At 30.5% G+C, this 15437-nt stretch overlaps 1 protein-coding gene across 2 annotated transcripts in view; it reads left to right on the top strand.

Annotated features, from left to right (window-relative positions):
• TRDN (triadin) overlaps positions 1-15437 on the top strand; it is a 306860-nt gene that overhangs the window by 277624 nt on the left and 13799 nt on the right. For both annotated transcript variants that reach the window (XM_054697795.1, XM_054697794.1), the window contains 6 exons: positions 2446-2493; positions 5826-5870; positions 7690-7710; positions 9426-9452; positions 10160-10198; positions 10567-10602. In XM_054697795.1, coding sequence (XP_054553770.1) covers positions 2446-2493; positions 5826-5870; positions 7690-7710; positions 9426-9452; positions 10160-10198; positions 10567-10602 — 216 coding nt within the window. The remainder of the gene's footprint in view (positions 1-2445; positions 2494-5825; positions 5871-7689; positions 7711-9425; positions 9453-10159; positions 10199-10566; positions 10603-15437) is intronic.

Raw genomic sequence — 15437 nt, 5'->3', positions numbered from 1 at the left:
TGTTAATTTATAAAACATCTAGGCACCTGAAAAGATTTTTTTAATTGTTTTCAGAACGAGACATTGAGAAACCAGAAAAGACAGTTTCTCCTGGTAAACCAGGGATTTTGCAGGTGGTATTTGCAGTATTGAATTGTCTCTCACTGTTCTAGTTTTAGCAAATAAGACCCTAGAGGCAAATCTAAATTTACTATGGATGATTCGTTGTCTTAAGTCATCTTACTTACAGAATATCTCCAGTTTTAGTCATTCATAGTGTTTCCTGTATTGAAGACTTAACCTATCAGGTATAACTAGACAGCTAGATATTCCTTCCCATCCGAGTTGAACACAAAATCAACATAGCCTATACTCAGTTGGATGGCTCTCTATTTTGTTTTGTTTAGTTCTGTTTGAGGCAAGACAACTTTAGAAAACTTGTAATTCAGGTTGGCACATTCAAGCATTATCATTTAAGACTCCAAAATTTCAAAGAAAAGAAACTACCTTCCCCATTTTCCATCTTATTTCCTTCTATCCTGCATCTTTACCCACCTTTCTTTCTATCCGTTGTTTTACATTTTGGAGAAAGTCATCAAAGCCAATATAGTAGTTACCACGTTCACCATCAAAAATAAGATATTACACCAGTTGATTCATTTCATTTCCACTGTTCATAAAGAGAGATACATAATTCGCCAAGACAAGTATATTAATTAACTTTTATTTGAAAAGAGAAACTTTAAGCTATAACTTAAACTAATTAAATGAGATTTAATTTTGAGACAGCTCCAAGTCTCGGTTATTCTTTAGAATATTGTCCTTCATTCCAGGCTGGATTATTATCCTGATATTCTGAATATAGTTAGACCAGTATCTTTAAAAAGAACATATTTTCTCTAAACATATTTTAGGAAACATAATACATACATTTTTTAAAATCTCACTTTAGAAAATCTGCTTGTAATGGAATTGAGTCAGTTTGATTTAATTTGCCTATGATTTAAATATGTGAAACACTAACAACAGAAACTACAGGAATAAAGAAAGCAGAGTTGGATTGTGGAAAGGCAAGAATAGCTGTTTCTATTGACATACTCAAAAATCATAGAAATGGCTTTTAGAACCTACTAATTTAATGAATATAAAACCTGCTATTTTCTTCATTGTCTCCAATGTTAGTCATTTTTGGGTGAAGTAAAGAGAGTGAGAGAAGTTAGTCTCTAATTGTATGACAAATGCTTTGTCTCTAGCCACATCTTTACTTAATTTCAGTTTTAAAATTTCTTTATTTTTTATTTAGATAACTGGTTTACAACACTGTATGTGATTTGGGGATAGGGTCACACCTCTTCAGATGCTTGTCAACACATTGCATCCACATTCAAAGCACCCATCGTCTTTTTCCATAGAATATTCTTTCCTACTCTTTAAATCCTATTTCCAATAAAATTTTCTTGTTAGCATATTTGACCAGCTGATCACTCCCATTGCAAGATACTTGATAAGTTTATTTTTATATAAAGTCATTATAATAATTTGTCTACTCTGACCAAATTTGACTATGACTACAAAAACATAGGTGGCAGAAGAAATCCCATAAATGTACCATTTTCCACTGCCTAGATATGCACCATAAAAATTAGGGGTCCCTGTCAATCCTGAGTGCCTAAGGAGGTATGTATACAAAAAATAGATCAAAATCATGGCTTCCTTACTTCAATAATGCAAATAGGAGTCTATGTTTTATAAAACTATTTATGTGTAGATAAATATAGTGAATTACAGTGAAGGCAAGGGACAAGTTATGTATATTGGCCAGTTAGGGGAAAGACTCAAATTACAAAAAACTTTATGGCAAGATAGTTACAAAGAAAGTATATAGATGGATATATTTTCTTGTGTTCCCATCCTTTTGAGTAAAGATAGTACTTGCTGTTTTTTTTTTTTTTTCTTTCTACTTTTTTACCTCTTTACCCCATATCTCCCATTCCCAGCTACTAATCTGTTTTCTATATCTGAGATTGGGTTTTTTCCTTCTTCTTGGATTCCACATCTGAAAAAAAAAATGATATCATATTTACCTTTGTCTCACTTAGTTCACTAAGCATAATGTACTTGAGGTTCATCCATGTTGTCAAAAATGACAAGATTACATTTTTTATGGTTGAATAAAAAGTCCAGTGTGTGTGTGTGTGCGCGTGCGCATGTGAACATATGATATATTCATTACTTATAAAGCATATATGTGTACGTGTAACCATTCAACCATTTATGGACACTTGGATTGCTCTAAACTACTGCTGTGAACATGGGAGTGTTGCTGCTTTATTGAGGAAACACCTAGGCATTTCTCAGAATTGCGTGGGGGATTCATTAAATTTATTTATAGCAAAGAGAATACCAAATTTCAAGTTTGAAATATGTCATTGTTTTCTAATTGTGATAACATTTTTCCTATCACAGAAGAAAATGTGGTCAAGCAGGTAAAAGCTACCACAACAGAAAAAACAGGTAAATAAGACATTTAATATTTTTCCTCTATGTATCAATTGTATATAATCTGTGTACATATATCTTCATTAAAGTTTATACACTTTTAGTGTCATAGATTTTAAGACTTTAGATTAAAAAATAGAAAGTAAATAATTAGTACAAGACTAGAGTGGCGTAAGTTTATTTTTTTAAGTGTGATTGACCTAAGCTTACATATAATTTATGAGGAAATCCATGTAATGCATTGCTTGCCTTGTGCAGACTGGGTGTTTAATCTCATTTTCACACCAAATTTCCTCAAATTTTGAAATCCCAGAAATCTGAAACGATCTGCTGCTTATGTGTTAGAAGGAACAATTTCCTTTCATGAGAGTCCACAGATAGTTAAATGTTGTATTAACTTTTTAAATCTGTCTTAATGAATGATCAGCAGAACATATAATATTAAAGTAAAAACAGTCCACTCCTCATCATTTCATGTGAGGAAAAACAAAAAGGAATTCACACACTCTTGCAATGTTGGAGTCCTTTTCTGTAAGGATGAACAAAACTGATTTTTCTCTCAATTGACATCTTGAACTACTCGATCTTCTCCATTTGATTCCAGGACAGAAAGCTCACCACTTGGGGCATTAGTGGAGCCCCATCTCTTACTATAAATCATTCCAAAGGAATCAAATTGTTGAAATAATTTCTTTGTTTTAACTGAATAATCATGATGATCAGAATTTAAGTACAGTTTCTTGGAGGAAAATATAATAGAATTCAGAAGAGAACTAATTATATAAATCACAGATGATTATTACATGAGAAAGAAGAAACCTCATGGTCCATTTTCACATTACTTCATCTGACCACTGTACTCTATTTCAAACATTGCTTAAGCTCATAATTTTAGTTAATGTTGCTCTAATTTGTACTCTAAGGTATTGATATGCCCCCCTCAGTATCTCATTTAGTTATATGGATATTTGGAAATTATGAAGAAACTATCCCAATGTGCTTATGTTTCAAATATATAGATGGTTTTAAATTTTACACATATTTTATGTGTTATAAGTTTTTAGTAAGAAGTGTTGTTAATATATATTCACTCAGAGTGAAATAATAGTATTTAAAGAGAATAGATAAAGCTTACTATAAGAAGAGAAATTAAAGTTAAGAAAGAATAAGTTTTAGTGAAGTTATTTTTTCCATCATTTGTACTCATCCATATGCCATTGACTTCCTTCTTGTCCTCACAGTCAAGCCAAAGCAAGCAAGTAAGAGATGAAAAAGATAAAATCAGAAAACTATTGTTTGGCTATTCCAACTTTAACAATTTGAGCTTTTTAATTGTTAGTTTCAGTGTTGCCTGAGACTAAAATACATGGGTAGCTGATGATATTGCTAGACTTTGATTTAGCATCCTTGCCTTTAACTACTAACTAATAATTGCAATTATATACACAAAAAAACTCTCTGGACACTGTATCATTATCATTAATATTAAAGGGGTGAATCCACTTCCATTTAGGCTGTAAAATAATATTAAGAAATTAGTGTAGAAAGGCCATCTTTTAAATACATAAATACAAAATAAATAACAAAGGAAAATGAAATAATATATAACTGTTCTTGTTATGAACCACATATTGTTTTTCATTTGTTTGCTTTAAGCAAAATTAATTATAATATAGTATTTTTTGATATTTGGAAATTCATAAAATTACAAACATTTTGTCATTTATTCATTAAAATCATAAAGTTTTCTCATGAGCCTGGATGTTAAAAGTATTTACTGTTGTATTACTATTATAGAGTTTAAAAGATGACTGTGAGGCTTGGGAAAGTTTGAATATTTTCCCATTGTCATACAGGTAGTGAATATGTGAAAATTGTGATAGTGGGCCTTGAATGATGTATATTTGTGAAACAGAAATTTAGGTGAAGACATGAGTGGCTATCAGTCCTGTAGTCTCTGGCATCTGTATAAAAAAATGTATTGACAAGATCAAAAGATGATTTGGTGAGACCAGTTTGGAGTTCATATAAGTGGTTCAGGAGATATAACACAAATGTGTGCAGTCTAAATAGAGCATATTCTTATCTTAGAATAGGATACATGTATTTTGAATATACAATTGGTATTTTGAATGTTACTATAAATATAATTTACTATAAATATTACTATAAATATAAATATAATTTATCATGTGTTTGCAGTGCAGCTATAGTGACAATTTAATACCTTGACTGTTAGCTTCTTCATTGATTTTATTTTGCATGCTTATTTAATATTAGTTTATGAATATTTATTTTTGAATGTTGTCAACCCTTATACTACAAATATCTAATTTGTCTTGTGACAACAAAGGTTCTGCATCTTCTCACTAATTCACTGTCGCTGCATGATATCCAGGGAAAATAGTAATATTTCTAGAGAATCTTCAAATTCAGGAGTGAAGGAAGGAAAGTATAGGTAGATATCAGGAACAGTTTAGGAGGATTAACCTTGCAAGTTATTACAAAGAACTAAAACTTGGCAGTTTTTTCAAGCACTCTCAACTCCATTTGAAATACCCTACCCTATATGGTTTCATTGGAAATTCCACATTTGATAGCAGAAAGAGACCACCTAAAACTGTTTTAGTTCAAATGCTTATTCTGAAAGCTTAGAGAGATATCAATTACATATTTTTATCCCATTGGTCATATTCTAAACTTCGTTGAGATTTATCTGTGATATAAATATGAACATGTAAAAAGAAGGTGATCAAGGACAGTGATAATATCAAATGTGACATTTTGGGGAATAGGGTAGGTATGGGTTAAATTTCCAAGAGGAAACTAGTGGCCAGCACTAAATTTCATGTGAGTTGTGAAACAACAAGGGAACTAGAGGGCATCAGGGAAGTAAAAAGAGAAGTTATAAAATGCTAAAGGCAAATGTCATTTGTTTTAAAATATCTCTAAGGAATCACTCAACCTTCAGTGAAGAATGAAAATTCTCCTAATATCCTCCTCTTTGTTAGGTTTTAACCTCTTTTTTATACCACATGGCCCCAAAAGGGCTAGTACCTTCCTATTGTCTTACAGGATGCCTTAAGAATAAATTGGTCCTTGTTTATAATGTTTCTATGGAAATATGCATTCTGTATATTGTAATATATATATAATATAATATAATATAATATAATATAATATAATATAATATAATATAATATAATATAATATAATATAATATAATATAATATAATATATATATAAAATATATGTAAACTGAAGACTGCCTGCAAATATATAAATAAGAAATGTTTGCTACATCAACAACCCTCAGACTGTCAGTTAATTTTGATTTTTCTCTCTAGAAAAAGCTGAACATCAAGAAAAAGAATCTCCATCTATAAAAACAGGTGCTTTTGCCCCTTCTGTTTACATTGTCTTAAGTCACTATTTTTTTAAGCTGAAAACTAAAGCAAAACATTTGCTTCTTATTTTATGTTCAGTCTTGTGGTTTTATTGTAAAATCTAGCTTATCTAACATAAGGGCTGTGGTATTATTGATGATGAAACATTTTGCTAAATGGTACAGCACATAGCCAAAAATGCTTTTACAATAATGTAGTACTAACGAAATTATATTTGCTTTCATGATTTGCAAGATTCTTCTAAAATAATCAATATTCCACTGTTATCAAATTAATATCATACTGATGTTAATTTACAGTTGATATTTTTCAGATTATTCTATTAAATTGCATGTTTTACATTTTGTGAAATCTAATCATGAGTTTGACCGTGATGTAAAGTTTAGAAGCTATCCCTTTCTCTAATTGTTTAATAATTTAAAAAATATTATGAATATGGAACATGGTTTAAATACTAAGGCATAGAAAAGGCTACCTGTGAAAACCTCTCCTTTCAATTCCTCTGTTCTACAAAATTCCATTCCAAAAAATATCCTATAATATCTAATATTTAGTTATTATTTCTTATTATACTTCTAGTACTGCCCTATATATGTATGTATGTAATAAAAGAATATTCACATGCTCATACATATCAATATATACATATAAATATACATAAATTTTCACTTTTATTTTTTACACAAATCATAGCATATCATAAATAGCCCTTTACCTAGATATTTCCACTTAAAAATGTATTTTGAAAATTTTTTATTAGTACACAAAGAATTTCCTCATTAATAGTATTGTGTTTTATACTTTGGCAAAGATTACTTAACTAGTCTCTGACACATGTTTGAGTTGTCTATCAGGTTTTCTTGAATAGTATACATAATAAATATATTTACCTCTCTAGATTTGTGAAATTTATCTTGGGCTAAAATCCTTTAAAGTTAATTTTTTAGTGAAACAGTATATATTCATGTAGCTCTTATAAATATTCCCAATTGCTCTCTAAAAATAGTTGTATAAATTTCTTTTCCCAATGTTAATGAATTAATTGAAATAATTCTGGGCAATTCAAATACTTCAATCTTGGCCAAATGTGTCTACTTTTTATGAATAAATAGATCTTTATGTGTAAGATTTAGTCTTGAGATTTTATAAAGTAGGCTTCACTATTCAAAATGAAAATTAGGAGAGTTTAAATGGTTAATATTAATTAAAATTAATATCCTGAAATGACAGAGGAAAATATGCATTTTATTTCATAATGGATTCAGATTACTGTGAGCATTTATAGCATCAAATTAAAGATGAGGTCTTATAGGGATAGACCAAAAAGACTATACTTGCAGGCTTTACAACTTCTATGGGGAATTCAATGGGAATGTGACCTAGAAGTTACTCAAAATGCTTTGCTTATTGCTCATTTTAATATAACTTTAGCCCTTTTCTACTTTAACTCTAGCAAATCGAAATAGCAAATGTAAAGGACTGGGGCCTCCCTGGTGGCCTAGGGGTTAAGTCTCAGAGCTATCACCTCTATTGCCTGAGTTCAATCTCCAGCCAGAGCACTAAGCACATGTGGTAGAGCAGACCTCTGCTGTCTTTCCCGCTGCTTCCCTTAGCAGTGTATTTCAGTAAATTTGCCTGTTCTGCTCCCCACTCTTTATCTGACGAATCCTCTCACCCCTACACCTAGTGCCTACACTCCCGTTCTATGCAAAAATAAATTTTAAAAGAAGAAAGAAAATGTAAAGGACTGATTATTTCACTTTACAGATAAAAAATTATCTCTTGTTTTCTTTTTCCTTTTTAGACAAACCAAAACCAACTTCAAGTAAGTTTACCATTAAAAATTTCAAGAATTGTTAATCATTAAATTTTGTTATTTCGTTGACATATATGCATTAAAAAGTAAATATTTATGAAATAGTTCTTATGCCATTACCTATGTAAATGATCTGATTAAAAATAAATATTGTGTATAATGTATTCATTAATCCTTGTATGTGTATTTATTGAACACCTATTAGGTATAATACACACTGTCAGGATTTGTGAGGAAACTGGTTTCTATTGTCATTCCTGTGTATTTAATGTATTTGCCATGAAAACTAACATATGTGTGAGAAAAAGGGATTGCATCTCTTTTTCATACTTTTAATTGTTAAGATATTGAATAAATATTCATTGAAATTCCTTTAATCATCATGATTGAGCTAAGTTTGGAATGCATAGAAACTGTCTTCAATTACTTAATTTGAACATTAGCATTTTATTTTCTTATTTTTCAAATCCAGAATGTAAATTGTCCTTAGAAGTTCAGAACCACTCTTTTATTTTATCTGACATTTCCAACAATATTTAAAAAGTTGCAGTTTATGAACAATTTGAAAATGTATGAAATGTTTATATAATTTTATTAAAATGAAAATTTTTGGTCTCCATTATTAAAATACAAGAGCAAGACTTTACTCTGAGCTAAATTATATATGAATTTCAACCAAGAGTATATCTAGAAATTCTACCTAGAGTGTTTTAAATACTAAGGACTGTTCTGGTTCCTTAAGAGTGTTATAACAGATTTCTTAGGTATACAACATTAATTTTCCTAAAACTCATTTTAATTTCTGTGTCAAAGTATTTAATGTTGCCCCCTGGTTGTATAAAATCTCTAGTGTATTTATTTTGTATTATTTCTATCAATGTGAAAAGTATTGCAATAATTAAGGGTTGAAAGTCAAAACTAGGATGGTAATATTAAATATCTCTATAATTGTTTGCAAATACTGTTTTATAAAACATTCATTTTCCATCTTTATTACCATAAAATAATATAACCAATTATTCTTGAATTTCAAAAATAGGCTCCCAAAAGTTATATAAGATTAATAATTAAATGTATTTATGTACAGAATTTGGTGCTATCTGAATGATTTGTGAATTAGAGATTTATTTTTAAGACCTGCCATATTATAGTTTAAAATATTATTTTTTTATAAGTTACTGAAAAAAAAAAGAAAGGCTGTTTCTACATTATCCTGCAAAGACAAATATCATTTTATGTCTTCTCTTGTTTATCAGATTCTGTCACAATGAGTCGAGCTCATTTCTATGATTCTTTTCAGCCTCACCAATTGCGCTTAATACAACATTCTATAAATGAAGTTGCCTTATAAAGATTCAATGAATGAATGGATGCACACATTTATGAAGATCAAGTTCAAAGTTTATGCAATAGAGATTTTTAATTTAAAAATGTTAATTAAGAAGGCCAACCAAAAGTCTTAGAATTTATCTGTTATACCATACTGGAATGGATATATTTGAATAGACTTCTGTTGTTTTAAATTAGTCAACAAATTGGTTCTATTTTCAAAAAAGATTTCTAGTTATAGTTTTCAGAAATAATAGTTATCATGTGTTTATTATTTTGATTAATGTGCTTATTTTTATTCTAAGAGATAGCTGCTAAGGAAAGTCAGTTGTCTGCCTTTTAAACACTTGAACACTAAACTATTATTTCCTTTTTTCTACTATTTTTTAATACAGAGGAAACATCAGAAGTCACAGAATCAGGTAAATACTTACCTTTCACAAAAAGGGTAAAATAGACCTGTAGATACAGTATATAAGTATATAAATTTGAATATCTGTGTAAAATTTGGGAAATTCCCATAATCATTCAGATTCCCAGTTTCCTCATTTCTAGACTAGGCATGATGACTTCTTAAAACGCTAGTTATAAATATTAGAATGAAATTACATATAAAACATTTCTGCTACATACTTGTTTGTCACTCATTAAACACGTTTTCTTCTCACCCTTTGAAAAACATAATTGAGGAAAATTACCAGTCTATCAAAACTCTATTTTGAAAACCATGTGTTCACACTTTCTGGGCAATAGTATTTGATTATTTCATTGTTTTTTAAATACTTTATTTATTGATCATCAAATTCTCATTTCCTAAAGATGGCAATCGAAAATTGATATGCTTCCCTGCTGTTACTAGTTTAAACTCATTAATCAATGCTTTTCTCACTTGAGCATTACTTCAAACACAAAAACAAGACAAAAAAGGGAGGGAACACTGCCTACTTGGTGGCTGAATATAAGCAGAATATTCAAGTCTAACTTACTGGGAAAGAGACTGTACCTTCACATCTTGATAAAGTAGGGCTCTCCCTTATACGGTTAAGTATTATTTCCAACTATTTATTCCCAGACTGAATAAGGATATAATGTTTTTTAAGCTAATCTTTTTTGTTATTTTTCTCCCCAGGGAAAAAGAAAATTGATAAATCTGAAAAGGAAAGCAAAGGTAAAGATGAAATTTTAAGACATGCATCAAATTATGATTAAAAACAAAAATTGCATATGTCTATGAATTTTATCATTTAAAGTCATTGATGAATATGAGGACAATTATTTTAAAGCATATATCAGAATTACATGTAGTTGAAGAATAATCCATGCAAGAGGTTAGGTATCACATTATTTTCATTAGATATCTGAAGATGTAGAAATTTAGAACCTAAAGCAAATTCTGTTGTTCCTAAATTAACCCACAGAGTTATTTCTATTTAAGTCCTCAAATATGAATATTGACTACACAAAATTGAATTTGAAACCTTAGAAAGACCCCAGAAAAAATGTATGTGACTCAAAGTTACCTTTATTTTTCTGCAGAAAAAACCGAAACGAAGCATCCTAAAGAAGTAAAAGGTAATTTAAAAAAAAAAGTGAAACAATGCAAAGTCCTGAAACCAAAATATTTTGAGTCAACATTTCTTTATATTAATTGTTTCTTTTTAATTTTTTTTTTATTTTTGCATACATGAACTGGTGTCTAGGCCAGAGGTGTGGGGGATGAGAGGATTCACTAGAGACAGAGTAGGGAGCAGACAGGCTGAGACTTTATCCCATGCCACCAGGGAAGCCCTATATTAATTGTAAATAAAACTTTAATTAATGTACATGATGAATGTTGGTCTGATTAGAAGAAGATGTATGGTAAATGGATATGTAGTAACGGCAGTGTCAAAGGAGCAACACATGACAGGCTCTAGGTCACCATAAAGTCTGAAGCTACATTGCAATGTTGTTTTTTTCCTTAACATCAGTTCATTTATTTAGTAAACTATACAATACAATATAAACTATACAATATAATAAACTATACAATCAGCATTTTCAATGCATTTATCTGAAAAACTTACAAAGGTCAATTAGATCAGGAAGAAAACATCTTTAGAGACACAATAAGATTTTCAAAACTCAAAACCACCTTTTTCTCCCCTGGTGTATCCCCAAATTCAGTTAATCAGAATGATTGACCATTCATGGTTTCTGTTTAATTTAAACATCTTGTAATCACTGAAATTATGTCATTTTCTATTCATACAAACAGAAGTCTTTACTGTTAATATTTAGTTTTGTTAGGTTTTAGTAGAGGGGAAATTTTTTTTAAATCACAAGAAATATTTATAGCATCTAAATTAGTCCCATGTTCTTAAGGCTTAGAATTAAACTGAGCCCAAATTTTTGCCTTTTTTATTTAATTTTTTTGCATAAAAATTCTTATTTTACTTTATATTTTTCTTATAAACAATCCTAATAAGTGAAGAAAATCTTCAATGGTACAATGTGATGAAAAGTAATAGCTTTGTGAATATTCAGTTGCTATGTTGGTATATATTAACTTAATAATTAAGAAAAAATAAGCACATTCTTGAATTTTAAATAATGCAGTAATTTCTTTCAAATACTAATATTTGACTTTTTTGAAACTTGAGAAATACAATTGTGGCAAAGGAAGACTTGGACCTAGAGAAATTGCAAGGCCCTTGACAAAGCTGAGACATAACATTGTAACAATTGGTGCTGAAGTAATTAGGAAAATGATATTATAGGATCCTGTATTTTTTTCTTATTGTCTGATAATTAACATCTAAATAAAACTAGGTTAGTTTGGCCCTCAAAAATAAGTATTTTAAAAGGAGTGATGTCAGAAGAACATTTGTTGAGGTCATTCTATGTGGAAATTTAACTTGGCATCTTTCTATAGTATTTTTCTCAGGTTGTGAATAGTGAACATTTTGCCATTAGCATCTCAGCAAAATTATATGCATAGTCATAGGTTTGGGATCATTATAAAGTCTCTGAAATCTAATTTTGATATCAAAGGTAATGAATTTAATGTTTAAGGTTGTACTGATAAAATTTAATCTTTTATAATAGTTAATTACTTTTTAATGAAATGTCAAACAAACCCAGCAGAGGACTAGCCAGGATCTCCATTTTTAAGATAACTTCCTTTATAACTTTTACTACCTTTATCGCTTTTACTTCTGATATGTTTTTTAAAATCTTTTAATTTTTAAAATATACACATTCATTGTTTGATTCTGGACTTTTTCCTCTTGAACAAATATAGCAAATTTAATGTGCAATTTGGATCAATATTAAAGTTTAGGAAGTATTTTTGATATCAGAATTAAGCCACCTTAATTGTATCTGAAAATTTAAATATGCATAAGGTGAAATTAAATAAGACATTTATGCACATAGATGTTAATAGTTTTTTTTTTTTCTCCTAAAGTAGATGTTGGGTATAGCTTAAGTTAAAAACTCCTTTTAAAAGAAGATAACTTTATATAGCTAAAGAATACTCTTTGTCATAAAGTAAAGCGTAACCTATTTTTTTACTGATTAAAAGAAGGTAACTATACATAGCTAAAGGATACTCTTTGTTATAAATAAAAGCATAACCTATTTTTCACTGATTACATGTCCCTGCACTGAAAATTTTCAAAATTATCAGAAGGTCAAAATTTTCTGTACTATGACTTTATTTTTAATCTATTGAGTTTGGATTTATATTTTTTGTGACTAATAATATTTTATGTCTAGTTTTTATTAGCTCACTTTTTCTTCATATTTCTCATTCTTTCTTAATACTTCTTTGATTCTTGTCTTTCATAAATTGAGGGTTTTTTTTAATGTGTTTTTATTAATCTGTTTCCCACCCTCTAATCAACTGGAAACAGTATACTCTATTTCTACTTCTTCAATGATTACTCTTCAACTTTCAGTATGCACACTTAATAAAATTACTGTAAAACAGTCTTTTCTAAATAAGAGAAGAATGTTAAAATATTTTAATTTCATGACATCTTGTTTTGATTTGTATGCTAATTTTGTTAAATATTTTTAGTTCTAACCTTTACAAAAATAAATGTCAGATTTTATTAGCATTATTATTTCTATCATATGCTTGTACTTACTTACATTTTTTTTTTAGTGTTATTACTTACCAGTTCTTTTTCATTCCTGACTTTATTTTGCCATTGTGCTTCTTCCAGTAGCACCTTTTTTTTTCCTTTATTGAAGGTAACATTTGTTTACAATTCAATACCGCATAATTCCCTCTGCTTCCTTCTCTGCAGACACTGATGTCTGGTAGGGTTTTTATTGTTAGCGTGTTTCAATCCACATGTATTTTAACATACGTCTCATTTTTATCATAAATATACCCATGGGTTTTACTCTCTAGTGATTTTTCATAGGAGAATTGGAAAAGATTTAAATGCTATATCACAATTCTCCTCTCAGAATCCCCTGGATAATTATATTTTCATCCCATCATCCCTGACGAGGCAAAGAATCTCAGCCTCCACACCCCCACTTTTCTCCTTGTACACCTAGTGTATGAGTTTTAGTTTCAATATAAGCACTTGATCGCAGGATGATTTCACCCCCTAATTTATCAACAGGGTAAGTTTTCTCCTTTTGGGGCAGGAGGGATCCTTTTAGAGATTACTTTTCTCTTCTGAGTCTCACACTGCAACAAAAGGTATAATTTTTATAATTGTCACTGTTGTCTATCACATTGTTAGAAATATCAGTGTCCATTTTTTAAAGCCATCTACAAAACCTTTTTTTTTAAATCAAGATTCATGCCTTACTTTTCTAAATTAAAAAGTAAAATATTGAATCTCTTACTTCCAGGTAATTATATAAATCTAAGTATTATTGAGACTAAACTAGTCCCTTATCATAGAATTCTAAGTTTAATGTTCTTTAAAACAAAACCATCCTCAGTTAATACATAAATGCTCACAAGTTTGAAAGGGGAAAACGTCTTCCTTCTTGTAGTATATTGATTAAAGCTTTTATATAAAATGGCTGACTTCAGTCCAACAATCTTAGTTTTTCTTTTCTTCTTTATTGTAGTAACATTGGTTTACAACTCTGTATATCATGTAGGGGAACAGACCTGCACCTCCTCAGGTGTATGTCACCTCACCACACACACCATGAAAGCATCTGCAAAGAGTCCTTTACTAATGACTGGCCTCTTTGTTTCACTGACAGTCCTTTGCTGGGCTGGAATATTGTTGGAAGTCCCGAATTATAGTGAATGTTGATAAATACTAACATTAGTGAAGTTTTTGTTAAAAAAAAAAAATTAACACAAAATCCATAGTAGAAATACAGAAGAAATCACAGGGTAGTGGCTGATAATAGGGAAATTAGTTTAGATGACCTGGGTTACCATTTATTTGGGGGTGGATTTAAAACAATCCCACTTTTAGAACAAGGTGGATTAAATTCATGGGAATTTTGTTCTTAGAAAAATAAGAGTATTTGGTACAGTTACCTTTAACTTAAGTCTTTAAACTCTGGTACCAACTGCTGTGCACAGGCCCTCTGATCAGTTGTGTTTCTAGAACACAGAAAGTGTGTACAAGGTACATATGTTGAAATGTTTATCACTGTTCATTATTTGTCTGTAGAGCCGGCAATGTGGCGTCATTCATTTACCCATGATGTTAAGTTGTTCTGACTTTGCCCTCCAGACAATCATGTCTTATCTTCAGAGTGACAGGACAGATGCTCCAGAAAGGACTGCGTGCATTTATTGATCATCCTCAGCTTCACTCTCTGCACAGTTCCAAATGTGAACTGTCCCTGCATACTTTATTACTCCCTGGGGCCAATTTCAAGAATCTGGTGGCTGTTGCTTCATGTAGCAGTTAATTTTCTTTAGAAAGCACGATCATTTTGAATAAATTCATGTATAGAAGGAGCCTCTCACACCTGAGATCTAAAATACATTGAGGGGCCTCCCTGGTGGTGCAAGGGGTTAAGAATCACACTATGAAGCAATCCGCAGCCTCTGCAGCATGAGTTTGATCCACAGCTGGTCAGGGAACAACCCACATGGCGCAGCAGACCTTTCCTGTCTCACTGGCTCCTCCCCTCAACAGTGTATTTCAGTCAGTCTGCCTGTTCTCTTCCCCACTCTGTCTCTGGTGAATCCTCTCACACACAAACACCCCCCCATATCTCTGGCCTGTACCCCAGCTCTTGTATGCATAAATAAATAAATCTTTAAAAAAATAAAATACATTGACTTTTTTTAAGATTTATTTATCCATACAAGAATCGGGGTACAGGCCAGATGTGTGGGAAGGTGAGAGGATTCACCAGAGACAGAATAGGGAAGAGAACAGGCAGACTGATGAAATACACTGCTGAGGGGAACAGCAGGTGAG

This window comes from Talpa occidentalis, unplaced genomic scaffold, assembly GCF_014898055.3.
Source record: "Talpa occidentalis isolate TD23 unplaced genomic scaffold, MPIMG_talOcc4v2.1 talOcc4.2, whole genome shotgun sequence".
In the NCBI taxonomy this organism is placed as follows: Eukaryota; Metazoa; Chordata; class Mammalia; order Eulipotyphla; family Talpidae; genus Talpa; species Talpa occidentalis.
This window is presented reverse-complemented; position numbering and strand designations above follow the sequence as displayed.